The sequence below is a fragment of the Aplosporella prunicola genome (assembly GCF_010093885.1).
Source record: "Aplosporella prunicola CBS 121167 unplaced genomic scaffold K452scaffold_13, whole genome shotgun sequence".
Classification (NCBI taxonomy): Eukaryota; Fungi; Ascomycota; class Dothideomycetes; order Botryosphaeriales; family Aplosporellaceae; genus Aplosporella; species Aplosporella prunicola.
The window spans coordinates 278,819-301,884 of record NW_022983541.1 but is presented as its reverse complement, the minus strand read 5'-3'; the positions used below and the strand labels follow the sequence as shown (position 1 = coordinate 301,884).

The window sequence follows — 23,066 nt, the reverse complement described above, 5'->3', positions numbered from 1 at the left end:
CGCGGCGACGACGACGACGACGAGACTCGCCGAGCAGGAGAGGGAGAGGGCCCTCCCTTCCTATATACTCGTCCCAATGGCCCCAAAAGGCCCTTCTGCGGCTGCGGTCCTGTTTCCTCGGGCGTATCATGCACCCGCCGAAGCCTCACCACGATGCTGTCGTCAACTGCGAGACGAAATGACTCGGCTCTCCTCTTCTCTCTCTGCCACCCTCCCACTCACATGCTGCCCAACCTCCCCCCAAGCCAAACTCTCCTGGATGCCTGCCCTTGCCGCATTACGAAAGAGAAAAACGGATGAGTCGCACGCGTGCTCGAGCGTCTGGACACGCAGCCTCGTCGTAGGGCTGGTCTAGCGGGAGGCATCATGATGGCCCTGAACGACGACAGACGACGACAGACGGCGACAGACGACGTTCATCTAGTTTTTATATGTACACTTCCCCCCCTCCCCCCTTCCGCTCCCGTGTGCGACGCCGCAATCCTTCCCACGAATCACTCTCTTCGCAGGCTCCAAGCAGGCAAAGAAGGCAACTCGCCGGGCTGTGCTCACCCGACGTCGCACAACACCTGCCAGCGACGCGGCCATTTTACTCAATGGCGGGCAGCCACATTCTTCACGCACCGCCGCCGCACCCCTGATGCGGAAGTACATCCGGGGTGCAGTAAAAAGCAAACACAAGGCACGCCTCGCGTATCCCCCCTCTCCCCACCCCACCATCGTCTCCCTCCACGTGGGAGAGACCCTGGAGGGCCACGCGAGAACGCCTTTCCCGACCAGCGAACCACAAAATGGCAACGGCAACAAATAGAAAAAAAGACAAAATCAGTTCATGTTCGCCCCCGGCGCCTAACGTGCAAGCGCGTCGGCCCCTCCCGACACGCAGCTACTACGGCGTCACTCTGTCGGCGCCATCCCTCGTCATCCCTAGCCCGAATTACCCCAGATGTAAAAAAAGAAAAAGCCCCCGCCCATCGCCAGATCGCTCCGCAGCCCTATGTAAACTCGACCCGACTGCCGCCCTCGCCCCGCGCCAACCGAGCCTGCGCCCGTTCTGCCCTGCGCCGCCGCCGGTTGGTGTCGTAGTTGCTAGCACCACCCTCTGTATCCGTGTAAGTCCCCGACGGGCTGCCGAGGCCACTGCCTAGCCCGCTGCCAAACGGTGGCGGCGAGAGGCCGTGATAGTCGACCTTTGAAGGGCTCATGCCGTGCGATGGCACTGGCGGGGGGCCCGTTGGGGATCCCAGCGGGTGACGGCCCGGAGACGTCACCGGAGGCGAGTACATCGTCGACGGCTGCGAGTATGGTGGAGAGAATGGCGGAGAGATCGGTGATACGGGTCGTTGTGGTTGCAGTTGCGGGGGCGCCTCTGGCTCGGCCGCCTGCGCTCGTTCCCTTTCCTCAACCCGCCTCCACCTTTCATCGCCCTCGCCGCTCAACGAGCTCAAGCTGCTGTTCCTTCTCCGTGATGGCCGGTCGCGCTTCCTTGCTTCCCGCTCGGCTGCCGCTTCTTCCGTGTTCAGCCGGCGGAGGGTGACGTGCCGACCGTCGTTGTGCATTTTGACCTTGACCGAGACCGGCGTGTGCGATGTCATGTCTGTGTCCACGCTGGGTCTGCGTCCCTGCTTGTGTCGTGCTGCTGCCGCACCGGCTGCAGCGCCAGCTCCGGCTAATGCTGCGTCGTGGCCGAGGTGGTGGCGGTGGTGCTCACGCCCACCGGGTGACATGTAAGCCTCGGATCCCGAAGAGTCGCGGCGTCCGAACGGAGCTCCCAAGGGCATGGGCAATGGATCATGCGGCTGCGGGGGGAAACCAGTTGCTGGGTGGCTGCCCTCTCCAACCGTGCTAATCCTGCTTCCAAGCGGCGGAATGTTGCCAGTCGGAATCGTGCTGGGTTGGGGCCTTCCGAAGGCGGGGGGCCGGGCCAGTTCAGGGTTGCCGGTCTTGAAGTCCAGCGAGCTCTCACCCTCCGAAACCTCTCGTCCAGGCCTCGTGGGGGTAGACAATCCATCCCCGAACTTCCGTCTCTGGCTGCTCGAGCGTGCCAACTTCTCGTTCTCCAATTCTTGCCGCCTCATCTCCGCCACCCGCTCGTCCTCTTCTTTGCGACCGCCACGTCCCAGCTTGTGCTTCAAGAATGCCAAAATACCAACCGCCCCAATGGCATTGCGCCATCCGTGGCCGTCGTCGTGTATGGGCTCGTGTGGGTAGTCATCTCTTGAGCTCTCGAAACTCTCACCCCGGCTGTCCCATGAACTGACTGAAGCACCGCTCCGCCTACGGTTCATGTATGACCTCCGGACGGGGCTACCAGTCATCGCTGACTCTGTTACGACTTGGCCGGGTGTCACCTCACTCTCCTGGTTACGCCTGTAGCGATCGTTTCTTGAGCTTTGTGGCGATGCTGGCACACGGCCCTCCTCTAGCCGGCTCAGGTCTGTTTGAGTAACACTGTGTGGACCGCCAACCGGGTGGGAGTATCCAGAAACGTCGCTTTGCGGGCCCCGTTTCTTGCCAAACAAGCCTTTCAGTGCCGCGAGCAGTCCAATGCCTGCGCCAGCTCCCAACATCCTGTCTCGCCAAGTGTGGCTGTGAGGATCGTGGCCGTCTTCAGTGAACTTCTCGTCGGCATAGGAATCGTAATGGTGCGGCCGGTGGTGGTGGTGCGAGTCGCGTCGAGAGCTAAGGATCGTCTGTTCGTCTCCAGTCTCGTGCGATCTTCTCCGGCTGCGCGACCTGTGTGCCGCCAGGCCGGCGCCTGCCGCACCCGCAGCTGCCAACGCGCCCAAACGCCGTCCGCGGCCGTGGCTGCGGCGGCTCCGTCTATCCTCCGTCAATTCGGAGCGGTAATCCGAGATGTAGGTACCATCGCTTTCGACAAAGGGGCCGATGGACAGGTTCCTGTAAGTAAGAACAAAATAAAGGAAGAGGAGTATAGCTCCCCAAACCGCATAAAGAATAAACAAAACTTTCGGTGAACCCCAGAGCGTAAGTCCCAGGGCAACCTGAATGAACCCCAGAATGGCAATTGCTCTTCCAAGCCATTGATGTATCTATGCCTGTCAGTGTTGTCTGCCATACGTCGATGCGGGTGTGAAACTCACAAACAACTTCAAGGGTATCTTAAACCTCTCTTTTCCCTTCTCCAAACGATGTATCAAACCGCCACCGAGGGCCTGCACGAGGACTAAAACATAAACGGCAAGCCCGATGCCGTGATGGGGGTTTGTCCAGCTCCTGCCAGGCCCGACGGCGAAATATCCCAACAAGAAGACAGCCGTGGTCAGTAGAACAGTGAGGACTTGTAACCGGATGTGCCAGATGAGGGCGGCGCGAGGGTTCCGGTGGTAGAAGCGAGCCATGAATATGGCAGCGGGGACGATGGCGAGGAAAGTTATGGCGGCCACGACGCCGTGGCCCGTGATTATGGATTTGTAGCCAGGCATTTCCCTGAAGCGGTTTCCCATGCCTGTAGTAGAAGACATGAGTCGGGGATCCACGTGGGCGCGACGCCACAAACGCGGGGAAACTTACCATTGTAGCGCATAGTGTCGAAGTTGAAGCCCATGAGATTGGGGAGCAGGAAGGTATTCCTCTCGGAATCCCAGGTGCCGTCGCCGACATACATGGTGTTGGACGAGTATGTACTACTGCCCGGGGCAGTGAGGCCGTCTGTGGACATGGCGATGGATCTACGAGAGGCGCACCGAAAAATCGAGTGAGAATAGGGCGCAGGTCGAGACTCAATGCATGGGTGCGGAGGCTGGGCGGGGGAGGAGGAGGAAGGCCCGGTGGGCGGCGCGCGAACGCAAAGCAAAGAGTAGTTGTACAGCGAAGGTCGTGAAAGATCGTAACGTCGTCGAGCGGCTGAAGATTTGGAGTGAAACGCGCAGACGCGGAAAGTGATGTGATGCAACAACTCTGTGAGGGCGGCGAATGCAGGCTGTAAATGCGGAGGCTGGGGACTGGAGCGTGCCCGACGAGCGGACAGCTCGGTGGTTGATGCGCGCTTCCGTGACGTGCGTGGAGATTGACAACGGGCGCTCTCACGGCGACGGGGCTTCGAGCCGGTTCTGTGTATATATTTTTAGGGGGGGAGAGGGGGGGTGAAAAGTTAGTTTTGGCTTAGCAAAGAAGAGCGAGCGAAAGTAGTAGGGCAGCAGCGGCAAGGCGAGAAGAAGGAGACACGAAGAGGCGCCTAACCAGCAACCTCGACCAGCTGCGTTGGCTGACCAACGGTTTTGTCGGATGATTGGCTGCTATCGATAGGCTGTAGATCATCGTCTTTTCGACACGGCGCGACCACGTCGAGTCCTCTCTCTGCAACTCTGCATCATGCTGCATTGTCGCATCAGCAATCTGTCAGGTCCTGATGACGAGCCTCACTTTACATGTCCTGCCACGGTGCGTCTCTCTCTCTCTGGTTTTCTCTCCCCTCTCTCCATCCCTCCCCGGCAGTTGCATGCAGAGCTTGCTCCGCCTCCCCCCGTGCCCCTTCGTGGCGTGGTGGTCTTTGAAAACGCCCAGGCACCGCTGCGGCAGGGACTGTGGGCCTTTCCGCTCGCTTTTGCACGCTAGCACTGGTGGCACTGGACCCTCTTTGCGCGTCTTAACTAGTTCCCACTCGATACGACGCGCCGTCGCCTCGTCTACTACTGGCAGTCTGACACCAACAGCTTTTGCGCCAGCGTTTCGGCCACTGCGCCTTCCGTGCCTGCTGCCGCCGCCATTCGCTGCGACGCCATGTTTCGTGCTACTCTGACAGCCTAGAACCGCGACGTTCCTGAGTAAAAGCTCGTCAGGGGCACCTCGCAGCCATTGACATCAATGACATCCTACGGCGCTTGCTGAGTGCCTGTGCAACGGATATATCTATCCTTTTTCTTTTTCCACTTCTCCGTCAATTGCGCATTCACAAGTTGTGATCCCGCTACGCCAATCATGACAACAACCGAGTGCTTTCAGCTCCAGCCTCACTCCCCAATGACCAATCACTTAGCTACACAAATATCCTCAATCTCTCCTTTTTTCCTCCAATCACTGTTGACATATTCGGATTCATTCTCCATTCCCTCTTTCTCCGATCCAACAAAAAAGCATCAGCGCACCGCACCATCTCAACCCCGCAAACCCGCCCCCACCAAAAACACACGCCTTCTCGTATCCCCTCCCATCCATCCTATTTTCCACTCCGTACTTCGCCACCAAAACAGGTGCGACGTCCAAACCAACGCCGAGTACAACACGTCGTATACGCATATACACATATGGTGCGGTACATATGTCAACGCATCGTGCGTGAGTGCTCAGCTTGTGTAAGCGAACTTATGTGCAAGCCTCGTGTACATGACTGAGAGAAAAAAAGAAAGAGAGAGAAAAAGAGAGAGGATGAGATAAAACTGCCTAACCACCCCCCAACACAAACCAGCCAGTTCAGTCTTCCACAAAACACGCCCCTGCCCCCTCAAGCATCCCCCCAGCCACTACCAAGCAGTCGCACAAACATGACCACTTCACCACAGCATCACTGCCTCCACAGCGATCCATATCGGTCTGACAACACAACCCCCCATCAGTGCACTCATGTGTACCCACCCAGAACTGGCTTGGATGAAGGTACGGATGCCTTCGCGTGCGGATGATGGAACTGTGTGCGGTTGTGGATGTGGGTGTTTGGGCCTTTATGGCTGCGAACGGCGTGGGTTTTGTGGGGTGGAGTGGGATGCTGGACGGTAGGAAATCGTTAGTAGGAGAGTGTGGGAAGTGGTTTGGGGTGTCTGGGTGTCTGGGTGGTAGGCTAGAGCTTTCGACCTAGGTTTACGTGCTCTGTCCGTTAGAGCGTTTGGGCATGCTGTGCCATGGAAGTAACCAAGATATATGCAGTGCGGACATCAGCGCGCGGTTCCATATGCAATATTCAGTACTTCAATACTGCAGTGTGGAATAGCGCGTCAGGGTAACATTATGGCCGTTTCTGCTACGCTACAAACACAGCTTAAACGATAACTATAGGATTAACTACCGCGACATCATCGGACATCTATTACCCCTCCACATTCGCATTCGCACATCATCTCCTCTCCTTCCCTTTAGCACCCTACTTTCCCCATCCTCGGCATAAATACCCACCCAAGTTCTCCTGACTTAAGCCTCTACATCCCCGCCCCAATATACCACCACCGCCACCAACGCACTCCTACATCCGCACTCCAAGCCCAACTCTGACCGCGCCTACCACCACCACGATCATCACAGCCACGCCGCGCACACCGCACCGGCGGCCGCAGTTCCTCCCTCTGAACTCCGGACCTAGCATAAGATCAGTTTCCGAAGAAGAACGCAACGCGCAGCTCCGCGCCAACGGTCGAAACAGGAACGACGGGAGACGTACACGGGAGTCTGGAAGGCCTGGCGTGCGGCCTGTATGCAGTGAATGAGTGAGCGAGTGATACGAGGCCCAATGTCCAAGCAAGCAAGTACCACCGGCCAGGAAGACAGGTAGGTGCGCAGAGGCAGGCCACACCACGCCGGGGGCAGCCTTCGCTGCCGACCGCAGACCAGAGGCGCAAAAGCGGGCGGGCAGCGTTGACTGTTGACTGCGCTGCCGGTCTGCGCCCGTAACCGTTTCATGTGTTGGGTTAACCACAGGACGATGGAATTAGGTAACCACAGCGCGTGTGTTCATCTCTCACCAAAGGCCTTCCGCGCCGACTCGCCCATCTTGCTCCCCGCGTCGGCAATCATGCGCGCCACCTCCGCCATCTTGCTCCCCTCATCGCGCATCGAGCGCACCGCCTCCTCGAGCGAATGCGTCCGGCTCCTTAACTGCGCGACCTCAACGCGGAGCGCGGCAATGATCTGCGGCTCAGGGCGACAGAGGGGATCCGCATGCCAGGCAGCAGCATTAGAGCTTGGGCCGGGGCTTGGGCTGATGATTTCCTCGAGCCGGGCAGCAGTAGGCCTTGGTCTTTCGATGTCGCTGACGACCCCTTTGCCTGCAGCTTCCACCGCGGCTTCTAGCTCTGCTTTCTCTTTCGCCCATTTGCGCTTGTCTTCTGAGCTCTGCGCTTGTAGCCGGCTCGCCATCTCCAGGATCTTCATGTATTGCGCGCTGTTGGCGTGGACCTCGCGCCTTGCGTCGTCCCGGCTCTGCTGCAGCTCCTCGATTTGCGCCTCCAGCGACGCGTTCCTGGCTTCTAGGTCTTCTTTGTCATTCGTCAGCGTGTTAATCTCGACGTCGCTGACCTCGAACTTTCTCTCCAGTGCGGCGCATTTGGTGTGCTGGCGATTCAGCCTCTGTAGTAAATTGTCGTATTCCTTCTGCAGGGTCTGGAGAGCAAGCGTCTTGACGCTGACTTGATGCTGCAGCTCTTGTAGGTGCGTCGTCTGCACTGAGGTTTGGAGGGAGGGGGCGGGTGATGCGATGGATGGGAGGCCAGAACCGGATGGGAAGTTGATTGATGTAGGAGAAGGTAGCATGCGCGCTGACTGGTAGCTATGCATAGGGGATGGTGCCGGGGGAGGAGCGAAGTCAGTAGATGATGGAGGCATTGGAGGCGAGAAGTGTGGAGACGAGTAATCTAAACTGCTCCGAAATGGTCTGCGATGGTCACCGACACCGCTAGAGAACGGTATTGATTGAGACGCATCAGGACCGGCGCTCGGTGATGGTCGGGGGTAGGGCTGTCGCTCTTCCCCAAATGGCATCTCATGTGCCCTCTTCATGGCATCAGATGACTGGGTCGAGGTTGTTATCGTTGACTGAGAAGCGGGTTCTTCCGGTTGCAGTACGCTGGTCTGGGACGATAGGTCTTGCAAACCGGCGACATTCCATCGCAAGACTTCAAGCGCGAATGTCAGTGCCTGGTCTGTTCCCAGGCGCGTGATGTCTGGAGGCCGCTTCATTCAGTTAGCATGGCGCCCAATACATGCCAGACTCTACCGAGGCGCCTCAGGATGCCTTACAGATTGCGCTTGCCTGTCGTTACGTTGGAAGATCCGCTGAATGCCTGTGTGAAGCACGTCCACTTCCGCTGCGATGTCTTGGATGACAGCACGTCGCTTCATACAGCTGTTTCCTCTGCAATTCGGTTCACAGCAGAGATCTTCTCCTATTGCAGGTACTTTTGCCAACGCATCAGGTTGAACACCGCACGCAGAGGGGAGCTGTGGGAGTTTCCGCTGCAGACGCTCCTGTTCGCCGGGAAGAGACATTGCTGATCCTGTGCACATCAAACAACTGTCAGTTCCATGCCTTAACTGTCTATTGATGACAAAGACGGCGGGGAAGTGATCACTCTACCCTCATGTTGCTTCCCGCTCCCAAGACGTGCTGACTCAGCGGTTCGTGAGAGTGGTGGAGGCGACTGCAAGCCCCAGTCATGCAGCCGTAGGCGTTTAGTGTGGGAAACATCGTACAGATGGCGCATCTCCTGCGGGGGATGGTTCACAGAAAGCGCCTCCTCCTCCAAAGTAAGGTATTGCGGTGCAGATGGGCGCCGAGCGCGAAAGCTTGGTGAGATGATAAAGCTCTCAGAGAATGCTGGCAGCGTTCTTTCCTCAGCAGGTCCAGAACTGATTGCTGCCGATGGTTGGATTGCACGTGGAGCGACGGCCGGCTGACTTGGTGAGCAATAGGTCGGCGAAGGTGGTCCCTCTTCCCACGGCCTCTTCCATCTTGATCCAGAATCCATGGGGTCCGCCGGCCCTTACGCGAAACGGCGGGCTTTGGCAGGCCGCCATCCGTATCCCCGAAAGTTGGAGAGCTGAGAGGCGTCCCTGAGGTGCAGAACAATCGGCCCCCCTTCCAGAAATAGACGCTGATATAGGCCAGCAGCAAGGGAAGACGCAACTTTCCACTCAGACGAACAAAAAAGAACAATCACGAGAAGGAGGATATGTGGGACGGGCGGCTGGGCGTAAAATGTCAGACTACAACAGAGAGCTTCTGGGCGGACAGGGCATTGTGGGATCGGCCAAATACGGAAACGGGCGCTTACTTTCCGTAATGGACGGGAAAGACCTTGACAGAAAGCTCTTGGCGCTGCAGCGCGGGCAGGAGAAAAGGACTCGCGGAGTGAAAGAAGAAGCAATCAGCGAGGATGCGCGGCGCAAGTTCACGCCGCCTTGTGCTCCAGCCGTGCGACCAACGAAATGCAGATGGGGATAGCGACGAGGGCAGACGACGGTTGCAGAGGAGATATAGACGGCTGAGTAAGCCTCGGGTCCGGGGCTGGGTGCTTGGTAATGACAGGGGCCGCCTCTTTGGTGCCTCTTCAGCCTGGCCATCATTTACTGCTTGCAGTATGGCGGCTTGGGGCAGAGGGCGGGTGTCCACCGCTTTTCGGCGGGCGTTGATGAACTGTGCCGGCGCGCCGGTCTTATGGCTCAGGCAGCACTCGAGCTTACACTGCGCCCTAAATCTGGGGTCAGACGGTAGTATGTTCAAGAGGGAGGGGACATTATGCAGTGTCTAGGGAATGCAGTAAAGATCGCGGCCCTCGCCCGGGTACCGTGTGCCAGGTCACAAGCCACCCATGCATTCGCTGCCATGACATTGCTTACACAGCGCGCCACGACGCCTCAACCCCATGAGGCTCCTGCAGCCCAGTATCGATCTTCTGCGCAATCCCTTCCAGCCCTCGCTCCACCCACTGCGCCTCTCCTTCACCGACCTCGACCTCGATGCGCCGCATCAGCTGCAGCTCGTGAGCCATCCCCTTCACCAAGGACCTGCATCCGTTGACCACCACCCGGATTGTCGATCCCTCCGCCGGCTCGAGCAGCCGGTCCACATCCCGGTCCAGCAGCGTCACTTTGCGCTGCAGCGCCGCAACCTCGCCTTTCCACGCCTCTCCCAGACCCTCGGCCACATCGAGACTCTGACTAGCACCCCTGGTGCGCCAGATCTCCTCGACCCAATCAATCCATTTCTCGAACCCTTGGACCACGTGGGTATACCGACCGCCCGAGTCGGTCAGCGCCCGTAGTTCGTTCAGCAGCGGCCCGAGCACCTGGATATTCTCCGCAAGTCCGAACGCGGCGTTCCCACTGCTCCACTCCTCGAGCGCGTGCAGGTTGATCAGCTCTTGCACCTCGCTTTCGTTCTTGCACATGTTGTGATGCGCCGTGGCTACTTCGTAGAATTGCAAGCGCAGGGCTTTCTCGGCGCTGCGCTCCCACTTCGCCTGCGTCTCCGACGAGCTCTCGCAAAGCAGATGCAGCTGGAGAAGCTCCGCCTGAAGTGCCATGATCTCGGCGGAGAATGGGTCCGTGGGAACAGAGCTTGTCGGCGCCGAGTTCAAGAGCGCAGATGTAGACTTCTTTGGTTCGAGCGTTTTCTTCGGCGAATAATGCTGCTGCAACGTCGAAAAAGCGGGCCGTGCCGTTAGCTTGGACTCTTTCTCCTGAGTCTCTGCACCGCGTCTAGTGATTGTCGTGGATGCTGGGTTGCGTGGCGCCGTGAGCTCTGACCTTGAGCGAGAGTGACTGCTAATGGTGCTGCCTCCACGCTTGAGGTCAGAAGCAGGTGCGGGCATCCTCGAAGAAGGCGCTGAAGTCAATGTCGCTGCTCTTGACCGCTCTGTCTGGATTGTCCTTGGAGTGGCGGTCTGGGAGGATGTATTGGAAGACGATGAGCCGGGCCTGCTGGTGCGACTAAGTGCACCGGCACCCGACTGTGCAGTGGAAGCGGACCTAGCAATGGCCGAAGGGGCACTGTTCTTCAGTGGTGCTCGCAAGCTCGCTGTCCTGGACGATTGACCCGTCGTGGTCGCCGCGGGCTTTCGCAACGACTGCGCGCGGCTCACCCCAGACGGTGGAGGAGGTGGAGGCATCATGGACCTTGCATTATCCTCAGGCTTCTTCGCGGCCTGCAGCCTTGATGCCACACCCTGCGTTTGACTGTATCCCCTGGTGCGCACCGCCGGCTCCTTCGCTGGCGGGGGTGCAGGTCCATTGCTCTTCGTGGGCTGTGCCGTCGCTAACCCTCTGGGAGCTCCAGCTTGAGGCAAAAGGCTTTTTCTTCTGGGAATGGAGCCGTTATGTTCGCTCGTGGGGCGTGATCGAGAGAAGGTAGGCAATCGCGAGGGCGACGACTGTGCTGCCGGGCTATCGGGGGTTTCATGGTGCTGTGAGGATGAGAGAGAGCTCCAAGGACATCGGGTTCTAGGGTACTTACGGAGGACATGATGCAGCAAAGATTCCATCGCGGGCGCGTGGATCGACGGGCGTTGGACTTCGCTGATAAAGGCAGGAGGCGGTGATCCCTTGTTTTGTGTTTACCTATGGACGGAAACGGCCGCCCGTGCGCGATTCCCTGCCTAGCCCTACGGCGAGTGGGTGAGCATCCATGCAGCAACACTGGGGCAGCACGTGGTAAGCAAGGCCTGCATTAACTTTGAGTCGCCAGTCTCCATTCTCTATATTTCTTGTCATAGAAGCATTATCTATGCCAAGCTAACAATCGACTGAGCCAACCGCTGCGCTTTGGATATCCATCGGCCGAAACGAGAGAGCACCAGAATACGCCCAGACAACGAAAAAAAAAGTAGGCTCGTAAAACTTGCAACCTCCCTCCAATCCCATCTACAAACTGCCTCTCCTGATGGGGAAAGATACACCCTCGACCGCGGGATAGTCGGTGAACCAGCTTACCCGCTCCTGCGCCATCGAGTTTATCAGGCCGCAAGGCAGGGCGTGGCCCTCCTCCGTGTCGAAGATTGACTTCATGATGTCCTTCTTGCCTCCGCCGGTCGCGACAAAGGCAATCTTGATGCCGTGAGCTGCCACGGGGAGCGACAGTGTGATCCTCTGCGGCGGCGGCTTGGGGGAGTCGCTGATGGGCAGGACCCAGGCCTCGGCTTCGCGCAGCAAGGGAGATCCGGGGAACAAGCTACAGGTGTGGCCGTCGGGACCGCAGCCGAGCAGGAGGAGGTCGAACATGGGGATCTTGACACTGTCGCGCGCGGCGAAGGCCTTGACGAGCGTCTGCTCGTACTGGTCGGCCATTTCCTGGATATCGTTGAGGTACTGGGTGTCGATGGGGTAGACGGTAGGCTTGCCCAGTTCGGCCGGGATCTTGGAGAGCAGCTCAGCCTTCAGAAGGCCGTAGTTGCTGTCCTCGTGGTCGAGGGGGACGGCACGCTCGTCGGCGAAGAAAATGTGCCATTTGGAGAAGTCGACCTTGTCTTCCTTGGAGCCGTTGCCCTTGGGGAGCAGCGCCTGGGCAAGGACCTTGGGCAGCGAGCCGCCCGAGACGGCGATGCGAAAAGAGCCATGGCGCTCCAATGCCTGGTTTTGGGCGTCGACGCAGTAGGTGCGCAGGCTCTTGGCAAGAACGTCGGCGTCCTGGAAGGAGTAAAGGTTTGGCGGCTTTCCCATTGTGAGTGGTGGTTTGGTGGTGGTGGTGTGGGTTGCAGAAGCGTGAGGCAGCGAGGGCAGCAATGAGAACGACGCGGGGCAGATGTGATGGGCGGTGGGCAGGCAGTCCAGGTAGTATTTGGCCGAAGTCCTTTACTGTCTCAGGGCTCGGAGGATAAAATGTGGGTACAAGGATGATGGGGGCACAGAAATGGCGGACAGAAGGCTTGCGAGCGTTCTGGAAACGATACGGGCGCGCTGGAGCAATCAATGACGAAGGCTTCCGTGCTTGGACAGGCTAGATATCGCGCGCGCACGGCAAAATCTGGTGGTGGTGAGACAGATCGCTCAGCAGTTTTCGGCCTTGTGCAGTCGGCCGTCACGTCACTCGTTCCGATGCGACAGCCCTACAAAAAAGCACCTGCGCTTTCGAAGCAAGAGAGAGCGACTGCAACGCAGCGCTCGCTGGCCTTATCGCCTTGCCGCGCGATGTTGGCCCGCCCCCGAGCTCGTCACCGTTCTTGGCCCTTATGACGTTATGTCTGGTCCTCTCACCCTCCCACCGTCCTTCCGCATTTCACCAAGCCCGAGCCATCGAGCCGATGTCTCCTCTCCCTTGCCGCGAGCGGGTCGCCGGCCAATCGAAATGCCGCTCTGGGGTCGAGGAGTGGACTCCGCCCAGCCCCGTCACCGCTGCCGAGACGTCCCGCCTGAACCAGTGACCCGCACGCTCAATTGGATACGGTTTGCGGTGAAGCTTTGCTCATGCGAGATCAACGGCGTGAGTCGTGCCCAAGCTGCTCTTGACTGAGAATTGCTGCTAGGCTGGTCCTTGGGCGGTTATGAGTAATAGGAACCAGAATCCATATTGCGTTAGACTCACAGAGGCCCGCTCTGGGCAATGGCTGTTGGCTGTATGTATCAAGTTTAACGTCCGTCACCGTTAACCGAGATTCACCGTGAAGCGAGATGGTGCTACTTATACGGAGTAGAAGAAGAGACCCAGCTAAGATATGAAGAGTCTATACATACTCTAAGACCTTTTTATCTATGCCTAGAACTCGGGCTAGGAGCTGGACAAGAAGTGCTCTGTAGGGACTGCTTGTATCGTCCCCTGTCTTGCTACACGTGGATCTCGGTTCGCGATGACAGACGTTACGCGGGATATGGAACCGGAGCTTCCAAATACATGGTTACAGTATGTAGGGAAGCACAAAGATATTCATACTGGGAAGCTATCAGATAGAGGCGGGGTTAGGACGGCGATAGCGGCGCATCACGTGCAAGCTTATCCAGATTTCCGCTGGGGAGCCTCTCAGTAACACAACCCAATTCCTTCCCTCCATCCAGCAGAATGAGCTACAGTCGAGCCTTGAATGGTCCCCGCGCCTCGGACGGCATACTCGCGCTTTTCCGAGTCCCTGCGACAAGCCCCCAATGCCTCGCCTGCACTAGAATGTTGCGCGCTCGCGCCTCCACCGTCCGCACCGAACACCTCCCCCGAGTCGCTCAACCAGGGTTATGGACCAGCATGATTCCCAAGTTCATGCGACCGTCGCCCGTGCGTGCTGAGTCGTGGCGGACATGGATGGCCAAGGATTGGAATCCGGCGACCATCTTCATCGCGCTGGGGCTACTCGTCGGCTCGAATGCCATAAACATGCTTATTTTGCGGAAAGACATTGCGGATTTCAGCAGAAAGGCGGACGCCAAGATCGCCCTGTTACGCGAAGTAGTGGAGAAGATCCAGGCTGGGGAGAAAGTGGATGTGGAGCGGATATTAGGCTCCGGGAAGGAGAAGGAAGAAGGGGAATGGGAAGAAAGTAGGTCTTGCCTCTGCCGCAGTCACTCTGCACGATCAAATCCTTCAGCAACGCGCGTGAGGCTCGGGGTCTTAGAGTAATCCCACTAACATTCAGTGCTACAGTGTTGAAAGAAATAGAGGAAGAAGACCGAACGTCCCGTAAACGCCGAAAAGCTGTCGCGGAAGCAAAGGAGACGGCCGAGATTACCAAAGCCAAATCGATCGCAGGGACGGTTGAGCCTACGAAGCCAGAGCCGACTGTTGTGCCAGAAGAAAAGAGGACAGCCATCGGATTTTATTGAAGGAAGAACATGTCCAGCGTCTAGGCATTGCGCGCATATGCTGGAGTTTCAGGCATTGGGAAACTTGGACTTCTGTGGATTGGATTATACCCAGAGCACCATTCGGCGGTTCCGGTGCACGTACAAATGAAACCGTTCCTATATTATTTTGTAGGAAAACAATGGCGAAGACAATAGGGCTCGACGTATGAGCATCGAACATAGTAAGGCTGTATGAGTGAAGATGTTTAATTGCATCTCCATATTGAGTGATACTTCGTAACGCGAAAGTGTACCAAATTGCTTCGAGATGATTAAAGATACTGCAGGTAAGTTTAAGTACCCCCACAAGTTATTCCTTAAATGGTTTAAGACCTACTTCTATATTTCGGACCGTAATGCTGAATGATAGGTACCTAGGTGCTACTCCGCATGGTGACAAATTCGGCATTTGATCATGCCGAACCGTTGCCGACATTTCGGTGCCCCGCTGCTCGCCTTTCTTAAAGCCTTCCTTACCATCCAGAAGTGGTCGCCGTCCATCACGCCGTACAAACACTTTAAATTGACTGTGCTTAGAAGGTACTGACGACAAGCTAAAATGTCAAACCAAAAAGTCAACAATAATCGTTTCAATGCTGAAGCCGCAGCATGGGACTCCAATCCAGGCCATGTCTACAGCAGCGAATTGGCAACGAAAGCCGTCTTGAAATATACGCTCAAGGCCCAAAGAGACAGTAAATCTGGTATGTCAACAGCGTGCTGTTAAGGATGCAAACCCAGATGACTAATTGAACCTTATACAGACCTTGACGTCCTTGAGATTGGCTGTGGCACCGGGCTGATGTCGTTCATGCTGGCTCCTCATGTCCATTCTCTCATGGGTGTCGATACCGCCGAAGGAATGGTCGATGCGTTCCGTGTCAAGCTTTCCGAAGGACGAGACAAGAACCTCGCTGTTGTCACCCATTTTCTTGAGACTCCGGATGCTCCTGAAATCCAGAACTCAGCAACAAAGCTTTTGAGCAGAGTTGATAACTCAGAAGTGGAGACACCGGTGCGTTGGGATCTCATCATAAGCCACTTGACGTTGCATCATATACCGTCGTTGCCAGACATACTGCGGACTATGTATGCAAGTTTGAAGCCTGGCGGACAGATTGCTCTCACAGACTTTGAGGACACCGGACCAGAAGCAGTTCTATTTCACCCAGTGGAAAAACGCGAAGGGGTCGAAAGACATGGGATCAAACGGAATGAGATGGAAATGTTAATCCGTGAGGCTGGCTTTGAAGATGCGGCCGTCGAGGTGGCCTTCACCATATCGAAAGCGGTGGACGAGAAAGAAGCGAACGGCAAGGTAACTCTGGATTTCCCGTTTGTGGTATGTTTGGGGAGGAAGCCATTGCAGGACGAGTACCGGTAGCAGTACTTATAGAAGATAATAAATAAATTCATTCTCCGTTGCCCGCCATGGCATCATAAGGCGTTGCCCATGACAACGCTAGAGTCTTGGCAACATTGAACTTGTCAACGAAGCTCGTGCGCACACCGGGGATCTTGGCGGCGCATCTGAGCACCTTCCATGCCAACTTACCAGCAACCTTCTAATGTGTAGTTTTTTGGTCGTCTCGAATCCAGCGACCTCGTCGCACAGTCCGTATAAATGACGACCACCACCGTAAAGCCGTCGCGTCCCGACCTCGACGCCATCAAGTCTCAGCTCTCCGCGCCAACATGCGCCCCCGCTACCGTCACCGCGCTACAGCAATTACTTGGAGCTGCTGGCAAGCCGACAGCAGCGAACGATAAGGAAAACGACAAACCAAAGACTGGCAGGACTGCTGCGGCCACCTCCACAACCAAAACCAAGACCGCGACCAAGGCGCGTACAAAGTCCAAAGCAACATCCGCAGTGGAAGTAGTGGAGGATGTGAACCATGCCCTTTTACCCCGTGAGAAGTTTACGCTCGCAACAACAGTCGTCAATTCGTCTCTAAAAGCACTCAGCGACGCTCTCAAACCACAACCGAAATCGCATGCGCGCGTGGCGTCAACCGTATCCAAACAGCCCGAACATTCGACCACAAACTCTGCTTCACAATCTCGCCCAGCGCCCTCACGAACCGTCAGTCAACTATCGAATGTATCCACGAAGCCGCTTCAACGGAGATCCTCTTCACTTTCTATCACGAAATCCGGAGTTCCGTCTGGCATCACATCTCTAGCAGAATGCGCCCGGCTTGCTTTCGCATATCTGAGGACACCTGAAGCATGGAAGGCAGCGGGGAAGGACTTACCACCATTGCAGGTGGAAAATGGAATGCTGTCTCTGGTCGGCAAGATGCTGGGACACGGGTTGGATGCGTTGGCGGCTAAGGAGTTGCGTCTGCTCAAGAGAAGGCTCGAAATCTACATGGATACCAAAAATGGGGACTCGGGCACCCTTGCAAAGGTCGCTGGAGGGAATAAGGCCACGGAGAGTGCGGCAGAAAAAGACACGATGGCAGGCCTGCTGCACTTCAGCGGTATAGACCTGCAAAGTTCGGCCCTCCACCTCGTCCTTAACCACCAAATCTACGTATTGAGGATCATCGCCAACAGCAAGAGAGCTAGTACCATCGAGGCAGCCAACTGCTTCCTTCAAACCCCAACCCCATCATCGCCGGTCAACATACTTTTACATCTCTCCGAAAGGCCAGGATACAAAGACAAAGCCGCCCGTCAACTAGAAAGTGTCGCCCAAGTGCTCCTATCGTTATGTCCAAGCATTTCAACCTCCGAGGACTCCGTCGCATGTAACCCGAAATTCCATGCAACACCCGAAATCATTTTCCAACTACAATCGCTAGCGTTCGAGGCCCGATCAAAATGGTGGAAACTCTCTGGTCACGAGGGTGATCCTGCGAAAGAACTTCTGGAGCCATTTTTAAAGTGCTTGGCCGCTTTTGCCCGTCGATCGACGGCAGAGCCGAGTGAGAAATACGCCATGGCTGTCGGATGGTACAGAGCTCTTGAGGAATTTGTTCGGCTCTGGCCAACGACCAAGCGAGCGCCGTGTTCCTCTAACGTAGAATCGAATATCCATAGGGTGTTGAGTTCGCTTGCACAATCTGCTACTTTGGGAGATGAAGCTTTGCAGTGGATGCAAAATAAAGCCTCATCTACAGACAACTCCCGGGTTTCAGGGGCAGCCTCGGCGACTTCCCAAGTCAGAATTGCGGCCTTGCACCTCGACAACACACCAGCCGGAAAGGACGAGGAAAAATTGACCGTGAGCCTTGACAACGCGCTCCAAAGCCTAGCCGGAAACTTGAGTGGAGATTCCGCGGACCTTGACACGTTGTTAGCCGAAGTTTCGGGCCTTAGAAGAGCAGCGACCAGGGCTTTCCTAGATGCATCAAATTCGAGTTCAGACCAAGTAGAGCGCGAAAATGATATTCAGGACAAATGCGTCTTAGTAATTGCTGCTTGTACGCATTTCCTCGCCCGGTACATAGGTACAAGCCCTGGAGAAGACTCGGATCCCAAAGCTTCTCTTCGGCACGGAGAACGACTCGCTATCGCCTCGCGAGTAATCAAGGGGTTCATCGATTCCGCCATGGCATGCTGTAGATCACTCATCATTTCCAACAAGATAAACTGGGAGTTCCTAGATGGTTTGCTCCAAGATTGTTGCTACAGTCTTCGCCAGCTTGAGCCGTACTACAAGGGCGATGCCCGGTCATTTCAGCAGGCGAAGGCAGGCCTCCAGCATCCATTTGTCAAGATCTCTGGTCTTTATTGGCTCTATTATTCACAGCTGAAAAAGTTGGGAACCAAGGGAGAAAGTCTGTTACGACCGTTAAGAAGATCTATTGAGTCACTTGCAGATCGGAGCGAGGAAGAGAAGATCGCGGGCCTTTATGCTACCAAGGTTGAAAAGATGGCAGAGATGTTTCAAGCAACGGGAACATGGGAGAGCGCTGCAGAAACGTACATGGACGTCCTACGGACCCACATAAACGACGGCAAACTGCCAGGAGCTGCTGAACGAGCGTCCACTAGCTCACTGACTCAAATTCGCCAGGATAACGCGGATTTGGTAACTCTTTCGAAGACACTGGCATCTTTTCACAACGTACTGCTGCGGGACAGCCACGAAAAATCCGGGCAATCTCTGTTTTACGACGACGAAGCATTACCCCACAGCGAGAGGTCATTGCTTTTGGAATTGCAACTCGACATCTTTCTTGTAACAGCCACAAAATTGCGCCTCCGAGATGCCGCTTTTGAGCGTGGATTGGAAAACCTCGTCATGTTATTGTTCCAATTATATGGAGCTTCCGATTACCCACTCCGTCGGCAGCGCGTTGCCACGAACGTGTTGCGTCTTGCTGTGGAACTCAAAGGCCAAATGTTATTTCCCGATACTTTGGTCGCGGAAGCCATTGATTGCACGGTAGAAGTCGAAACATCTCTTGGTTTAGATGCTGGATTATCCAATTATCAGGAGTATTACGCAGCATCGCACAAAATGGGCGTGGCCTTCCTAGAAGCAATCCCTTCGGCAGACAAGCTTCAGTCCGCGTTGGCATCCTGGCAACGCATCCTGAACGCTACAGACTCTTGGGCTGCGCTTCTCATGCGTATTGACAGTTTTGACAATTGGATCTGGCAACTCCAAATGACTTCTGATTTCTTCGGCATGCAGGGTTTGGATTTCTTACGGGTGCCAACCTTGTCAACAACGGCCAAAGCCTTGGAACTGCAGAAGCCTCTCAAAGTTGATTTGCTTGTACGAACTGTCACTAGTCTTGGCTTGCAATACCTCCACTTGGGTTATTCTGGTAAGGCGGGTGTTGCATTTGCCAAGGTCCAAAATTTGCTCGGAGAAGACGACGTCTCTACCGAGGCGGATCTACAATGGCATCTTGCCTATGCGGAGTATATGCTCGTCATAAACAACCACCAAAAATGTGGTGAAACCCTCACAGCAGCACATAACATAGCAGCCAACGATTCTCAAATCCTTGCAATGGCAAGATCTTCTTCCCTTGGAACACGTATTCGATACAGTAAAATACTTTCGGATGCGTCTTATGTTTATGCGCTATACTCTGTGCAGGCGGGATACCCGCACGAGGCTCTGTCTCACGCTAAAAATTGCGCGTCCCTAAACAGGATGATTTGGACAGCCTTAGAGAACAGAGACAGGAAAAGAGCCGAAAACGGAGGTGCCGGCAGTGGAGCTGTGCAGCCAACGCCTGTGATTATGACAATCACCCACGACGCATTAACTGGTGCTTCGCTCTGGCCTCACGTACCGTCCATCTTCCGCGGATTGTCTCTGATAGCACGCCTCTACGCTCACCAAGGCATGGTACAAGAGGCGAATTTCTATCTTGACCAAGCCTCCAAAGTTTCAGAAGCTGTGAAGGCTGGCGCATTCGTCGTTCATAATGTTAACGAAGTGGTCCGGTATCATCTGCAAGGCGAGAGGCTGGAACAAGCATCTGAGGCTTTGAGCCTGGCAGATCCTTACGTAAAGCAACTTCACAATAGTCCGGAGCTGGCGCGTTATCACGCTATACGTGGACAGCTTGAACAAGAACTAAACGAACAGGATGACGCTTGCCAATGGTTTGATCAAGCACAGTCCGTAATAAGCGGTCTTATCGATCCTGTGTTCATTCAGCAGATGGATAAGGTAAACCGAGAAGAGGAGGAACTTTCCAACAAGATGTCTCAAGTCAAGCTTGAGGATTCTACTTCCCGGACTCGCAAGGCACCAGCTAAGAAGGCCGCGACGGCCAAAAAGTCAACGGCTAAGCCGGCGACGAACTCCACAGCGCGAAAAACAGCCGGAGCCAAATCCTCGCTCACTGGGTCTACATCTGCTACGGAGTGTCCGCCGCTTGAAAGTATCCAAGGCGATATCTTGTGCTACAAGGCCAACTTGTTGCTTTCAAAGGAAAAACTCTCAGAAGCCATGGAACTGATCACCCAAGCTGAAGGATTAAAACTTGCGCAAAACTCGGTTATCCAGCACCAGTCGACTCGCTTCAGAGGGTTGATGTCGGAGGCTATGAGAGAGATCGCAGCCGACTTCACATTCAATGCTCTGCCAGAGTCAACTATCTCCTTCCCTTCGCTGTCACGAGGCGATCGCAGGCAATCAGAGCAATCACAGGCAAGGCCCTCGTATCTCTCCGTGGAACAAAGCACGCCGACTGTGCCGCCCCCTGCACGGAAAGCCGGTAGAGGAAGGAAGGCGGCCAAGGAGGATTTTGCGGCCATTCTTCAGAAAGCTCGCGATTGCATTGCCGAGGTTCAGAATCAGGTCATGCATACTTCCTCCACATCCGTGGTGCGGCGTGTGTGCAGCATGCTCAACGAGGTCACAATTCTGCTCTCAGCCACGAGTGGGAAGGCCGCGAAAGGAAGCCTACACCCCTTGTATGCTGCCTACCTGACAGAGCTACCGAAGGCGGCTGCCTCCCAGCTCGAGCAACTGGCCATTTTAATCGATCAACAACCAAATCGAGACCAGCTGCTACAATGGCCGGCACTACCAGAGGACAACCAAAAGATCGCCCACCTTACTCCTATCGACTTTCAAACCGAATACGTCAACATCATCCCTTCGAATTGGGCAGCAGTGTCTCTGTCTCTTAATGAAGCACGCGATGAGCTTTATATCACTCGCTACATCGCCCATCAATCGCCTTTCATTCTCCGTTTGCCTCTGTCTCGTCACAATGCCCGCGACATGGACGAAGAGATCTTCGGTTTTGAAGAGGGCAAGAGTGAGCTGAAGGAAATTATTGATTTGTCCACTTTCGGTATCAGCAAGCCGCTCGATTTGACCCAAAAGGGCGCCAAAACAGGCTGGTGGGCTGAGCGTGAGGCGTTGGACTCTAGGCTTGGTGATCTTCTGGTCAACATTGAGAGTATCTGGCTTGGTGGCTTCCGTGGCATTTTTGCCGAGAAGAAGGGAGACAAGGCACTGCTAGCAAGATTCCAAACAAGCTTCCAGAACATTCTGGACAGGCATCTTCCTAGTCGGCAAGGCAAGAGCAAACAGGTGAAGGTGCCCCAACTGGACTCGAGGATTCTAGAGCTGTTTGTGGGGCTCGGAAACCCTGACGACGGAGACGCGGATCTAGACGAGCCGCTCATGGACCTGGTCTACTTTGTGGTGGATATACTGCAATTTAATGGGGAGAAGAACGCCTATGATGAGATCGACTTCGACTCGGTAAGTCTAGGGCAGACATTGGACTTGAAGCTTCATGTTACTAACTTCATCGTAGATTATCATCGAGATGCTCGACGCTCTGAGGGCGTATCACAATGCGGTCGATCCCGCGTCCACGAAGCCCCAGCACACCATCCTTATCCTTGACAAGTATCTTCACTCCTTCCCTTGGGAGTCTCTCCCCTCGCTGCAGTCGCTGTCCATCTCCCGGCTGCCCTCCATGTCCGCTCTTCGCGAACGTCTCATCGCAGCACGGCAATCAGCTCACTCTCCACCTAACGACGACGAAGAAGATTTGGAAGGGCGGGAAGGCGGCCACTACATCCCGCGCTCATCGCTGCGTGGCACCAGCATCCTCAACCCAGCTGGCGACTTGACTCATTCGCAGGAGTTCATATCGCCGCACCTGGAAAGCATGGCCGGGACATGGGACAACAAGGTCAACCTCACGCCCGAAGAAAAATACCTCGAGGCCGCACTGGCCAACAACGACGTGTTCCTGTACTTTGGCCACGGCAGCGGCTCGCAGTACATCCGGGGCCGGACGGTCAAGAAGCTGTACCGGCAAACACACGGGCCGAGCAGCAGCGACCAGACGTCAACAAGCACCACGTCCTCCTCCTCCGCCGCCGCCGCCGCCGCCGACAGCAGCGAACCCAGCACCCCTCCACCCCGCAACCTGGCCACCAGCCTCCTCTTCGGCTGCAGCTCGGCCCATATCACCGAGAACGGCGCCTTCGAACCCTCGGGCATGCTGTACAGCTACATCACGGCAGGGGTCCCGGCCGTGCTGGGCATGCTGTGGGACGTGACGGACCGGGACTGCGACAAGTTTGCGGTCAAGACGCTGCAGACGTGGGGATTGTTTTCTGGCTCTTCTTCCCCGTCTACCTCCTCGTCGTCTCTGGACAATGACAATAGCGCCAATGCTGCTGCTGCTGGTAGCAGCAAGGACAGGAAGGGCAGGTCGCGCACCCCGGCGCGGAATAGGTCGGCGTCGGGGAAGGCGCGCGCGAGGAGCGTCGTCAGTGCTTCTAGGGGCAGGAGCGCGGCGGGGAGGGCCGGGTCGGCGTCTGGGCCCGTGAGTTTGGATGAGGCGGTTGCGAGGAGCAGGGACGCGTGCTACTTGCGCTATTTGAATGGGGCCGCGGCCGTCGTGTATGGCATTCCGGTGTTTTTGGAGTAGGGGGTGTGGGTAGAGGATGGGGGAGGGGGGAAGGGTCTGCCGTAGAGGCTGAGTGATGATGATGATGCATGCATGCATGGAATTGGCGCGGGTGTGGCATAGTTGGTTGGTTGGTTGGTGTTTTGGCAATTGACGATGACGATGATGGTGATGATGACGGCGATGGGGTTAGCGGCTGTTTTTCTGCTTGTTCTA

The 23,066-nt window shown here is 56.0% G+C and overlaps 10 protein-coding genes across 10 annotated transcripts; 6 read left to right on the top strand and 4 right to left on the bottom strand.

The window, feature by feature from the left end:
• Positions 1-387, top strand: K452DRAFT_31485 (uncharacterized protein). Its single transcript, XM_033543802.1, has one exon. It carries the CDS (start codon positions 77-79, stop codon positions 353-355), a length of 279 nt encoding a protein of 92 aa, XP_033397365.1. The 5' UTR covers positions 1-76; the 3' UTR covers positions 356-387.
• Positions 388-857: 470 nt separating this feature from the next.
• Positions 858-3,809, bottom strand: K452DRAFT_31489 (uncharacterized protein). Its single transcript, XM_033543809.1, has 3 exons — positions 3,535-3,809; positions 3,105-3,469; positions 858-3,053 (listed from the first exon to the last, which is right to left on the bottom strand). The coding sequence occupies exons 1-3, from the start codon at positions 3,680-3,682 to the stop codon at positions 996-998; spliced, it is 2,571 nt and encodes an 856-aa protein (XP_033397364.1). The 5' UTR covers positions 3,683-3,809; the 3' UTR covers positions 858-995.
• A 432-nt stretch (positions 3,810-4,241) lies between these two features.
• K452DRAFT_31493 (uncharacterized protein) lies at positions 4,242-4,866 on the top strand. Its single transcript, XM_033543814.1, has one exon. The coding sequence runs from the start codon at positions 4,373-4,375 to the stop codon at positions 4,760-4,762; it is 390 nt and encodes a 129-aa protein (XP_033397363.1). The 5' UTR covers positions 4,242-4,372; the 3' UTR covers positions 4,763-4,866.
• Positions 4,867-6,681: 1,815 nt separating this feature from the next.
• Positions 6,682-7,551, bottom strand: K452DRAFT_228115 (uncharacterized protein; the record flags this gene model as incomplete). Its single annotated transcript, XM_033536938.1, has 1 exon — positions 6,682-7,551. One exon carries the CDS (start codon positions 7,549-7,551, stop codon positions 6,682-6,684), a length of 870 nt encoding a protein of 289 aa, XP_033397362.1.
• A 1,346-nt stretch (positions 7,552-8,897) lies between these two features.
• On the top strand, positions 8,898-9,518 carry K452DRAFT_31448 (uncharacterized protein). Its single transcript, XM_033543758.1, has one exon. It carries the CDS (start codon positions 9,102-9,104, stop codon positions 9,474-9,476), a length of 375 nt encoding a protein of 124 aa, XP_033397361.1. The 5' UTR covers positions 8,898-9,101; the 3' UTR covers positions 9,477-9,518.
• Positions 9,421-11,129, bottom strand: K452DRAFT_287600 (uncharacterized protein). The gene has a single exon (XM_033540507.1). The coding sequence runs from the start codon at positions 10,833-10,835 to the stop codon at positions 9,561-9,563; it is 1,275 nt and encodes a 424-aa protein (XP_033397360.1). The 5' UTR covers positions 10,836-11,129; the 3' UTR covers positions 9,421-9,560.
• Positions 11,130-11,385: 256 nt separating this feature from the next.
• Positions 11,386-12,705, bottom strand: K452DRAFT_287598 (uncharacterized protein). The gene has a single exon (XM_033540506.1). It carries the CDS (start codon positions 12,379-12,381, stop codon positions 11,587-11,589), a length of 795 nt encoding a protein of 264 aa, XP_033397359.1. The 5' UTR covers positions 12,382-12,705; the 3' UTR covers positions 11,386-11,586.
• A 1,111-nt stretch (positions 12,706-13,816) lies between these two features.
• K452DRAFT_227835 (uncharacterized protein) lies at positions 13,817-14,466 on the top strand (the record flags this gene model as incomplete). Its single annotated transcript, XM_033536923.1, has 2 exons — positions 13,817-14,183; positions 14,288-14,466. The coding sequence occupies 2 exons, from the start codon at positions 13,817-13,819 to the stop codon at positions 14,464-14,466; spliced, it is 546 nt and encodes a 181-aa protein (XP_033397358.1).
• A 580-nt stretch (positions 14,467-15,046) lies between these two features.
• K452DRAFT_351202 (uncharacterized protein) lies at positions 15,047-15,913 on the top strand (the record flags this gene model as incomplete). The annotated part of the gene is made up of 2 exons (XM_033545704.1): positions 15,047-15,191; positions 15,252-15,913. 2 exons carry the CDS (start codon positions 15,047-15,049, stop codon positions 15,869-15,871), a joined length of 765 nt encoding a protein of 254 aa, XP_033397357.1. The 3' UTR covers positions 15,872-15,913.
• A 198-nt stretch (positions 15,914-16,111) lies between these two features.
• On the top strand, positions 16,112-22,871 carry K452DRAFT_308730 (uncharacterized protein; the record flags this gene model as incomplete). The annotated part of the gene is made up of 2 exons (XM_033543187.1): positions 16,112-21,685; positions 21,741-22,871. The coding sequence occupies 2 exons, from the start codon at positions 16,112-16,114 to the stop codon at positions 22,869-22,871; spliced, it is 6,705 nt and encodes a 2,234-aa protein (XP_033397356.1).
• Positions 22,872-23,066: the final 195 nt, after the last annotated feature.

Bases quoted from the DNA above. Each gene is read 5' to 3' on its own strand.
- K452DRAFT_31485 (XM_033543802.1), top strand. From the start codon at position 77: ATGGCCCCAAAAGGCCCTTCTGCGGCTGCGGTCCTGTTTCCTCGGGCG.
- K452DRAFT_31489 (XM_033543809.1), bottom strand. From the start codon at position 3,682: ATGTCCACAGACGGCCTCACTGCCCCGGGCAGTAGTACATACTCGTCC. The intron at 3,470-3,534 runs GTAAGTTTCCCC...CTTCTACTACAG, and splicing joins CGACACTATGCGCTACAATG to GCATGGGAAACCGCTTCAGG. The intron at 3,054-3,104 runs GTGAGTTTCACA...TGACAGGCATAG, and splicing joins AGATACCCTTGAAGTTGTTT to ATACATCAATGGCTTGGAAG.
- K452DRAFT_31493 (XM_033543814.1), top strand. From the start codon at position 4,373: ATGACGAGCCTCACTTTACATGTCCTGCCACGGTGCGTCTCTCTCTCT.
- K452DRAFT_31448 (XM_033543758.1), top strand. From the start codon at position 9,102: ATGCGCGGCGCAAGTTCACGCCGCCTTGTGCTCCAGCCGTGCGACCAA.
- K452DRAFT_287600 (XM_033540507.1), bottom strand. From the start codon at position 10,835: ATGCCTCCACCTCCTCCACCGTCTGGGGTGAGCCGCGCGCAGTCGTTG.
- K452DRAFT_287598 (XM_033540506.1), bottom strand. From the start codon at position 12,381: ATGGGAAAGCCGCCAAACCTTTACTCCTTCCAGGACGCCGACGTTCTT.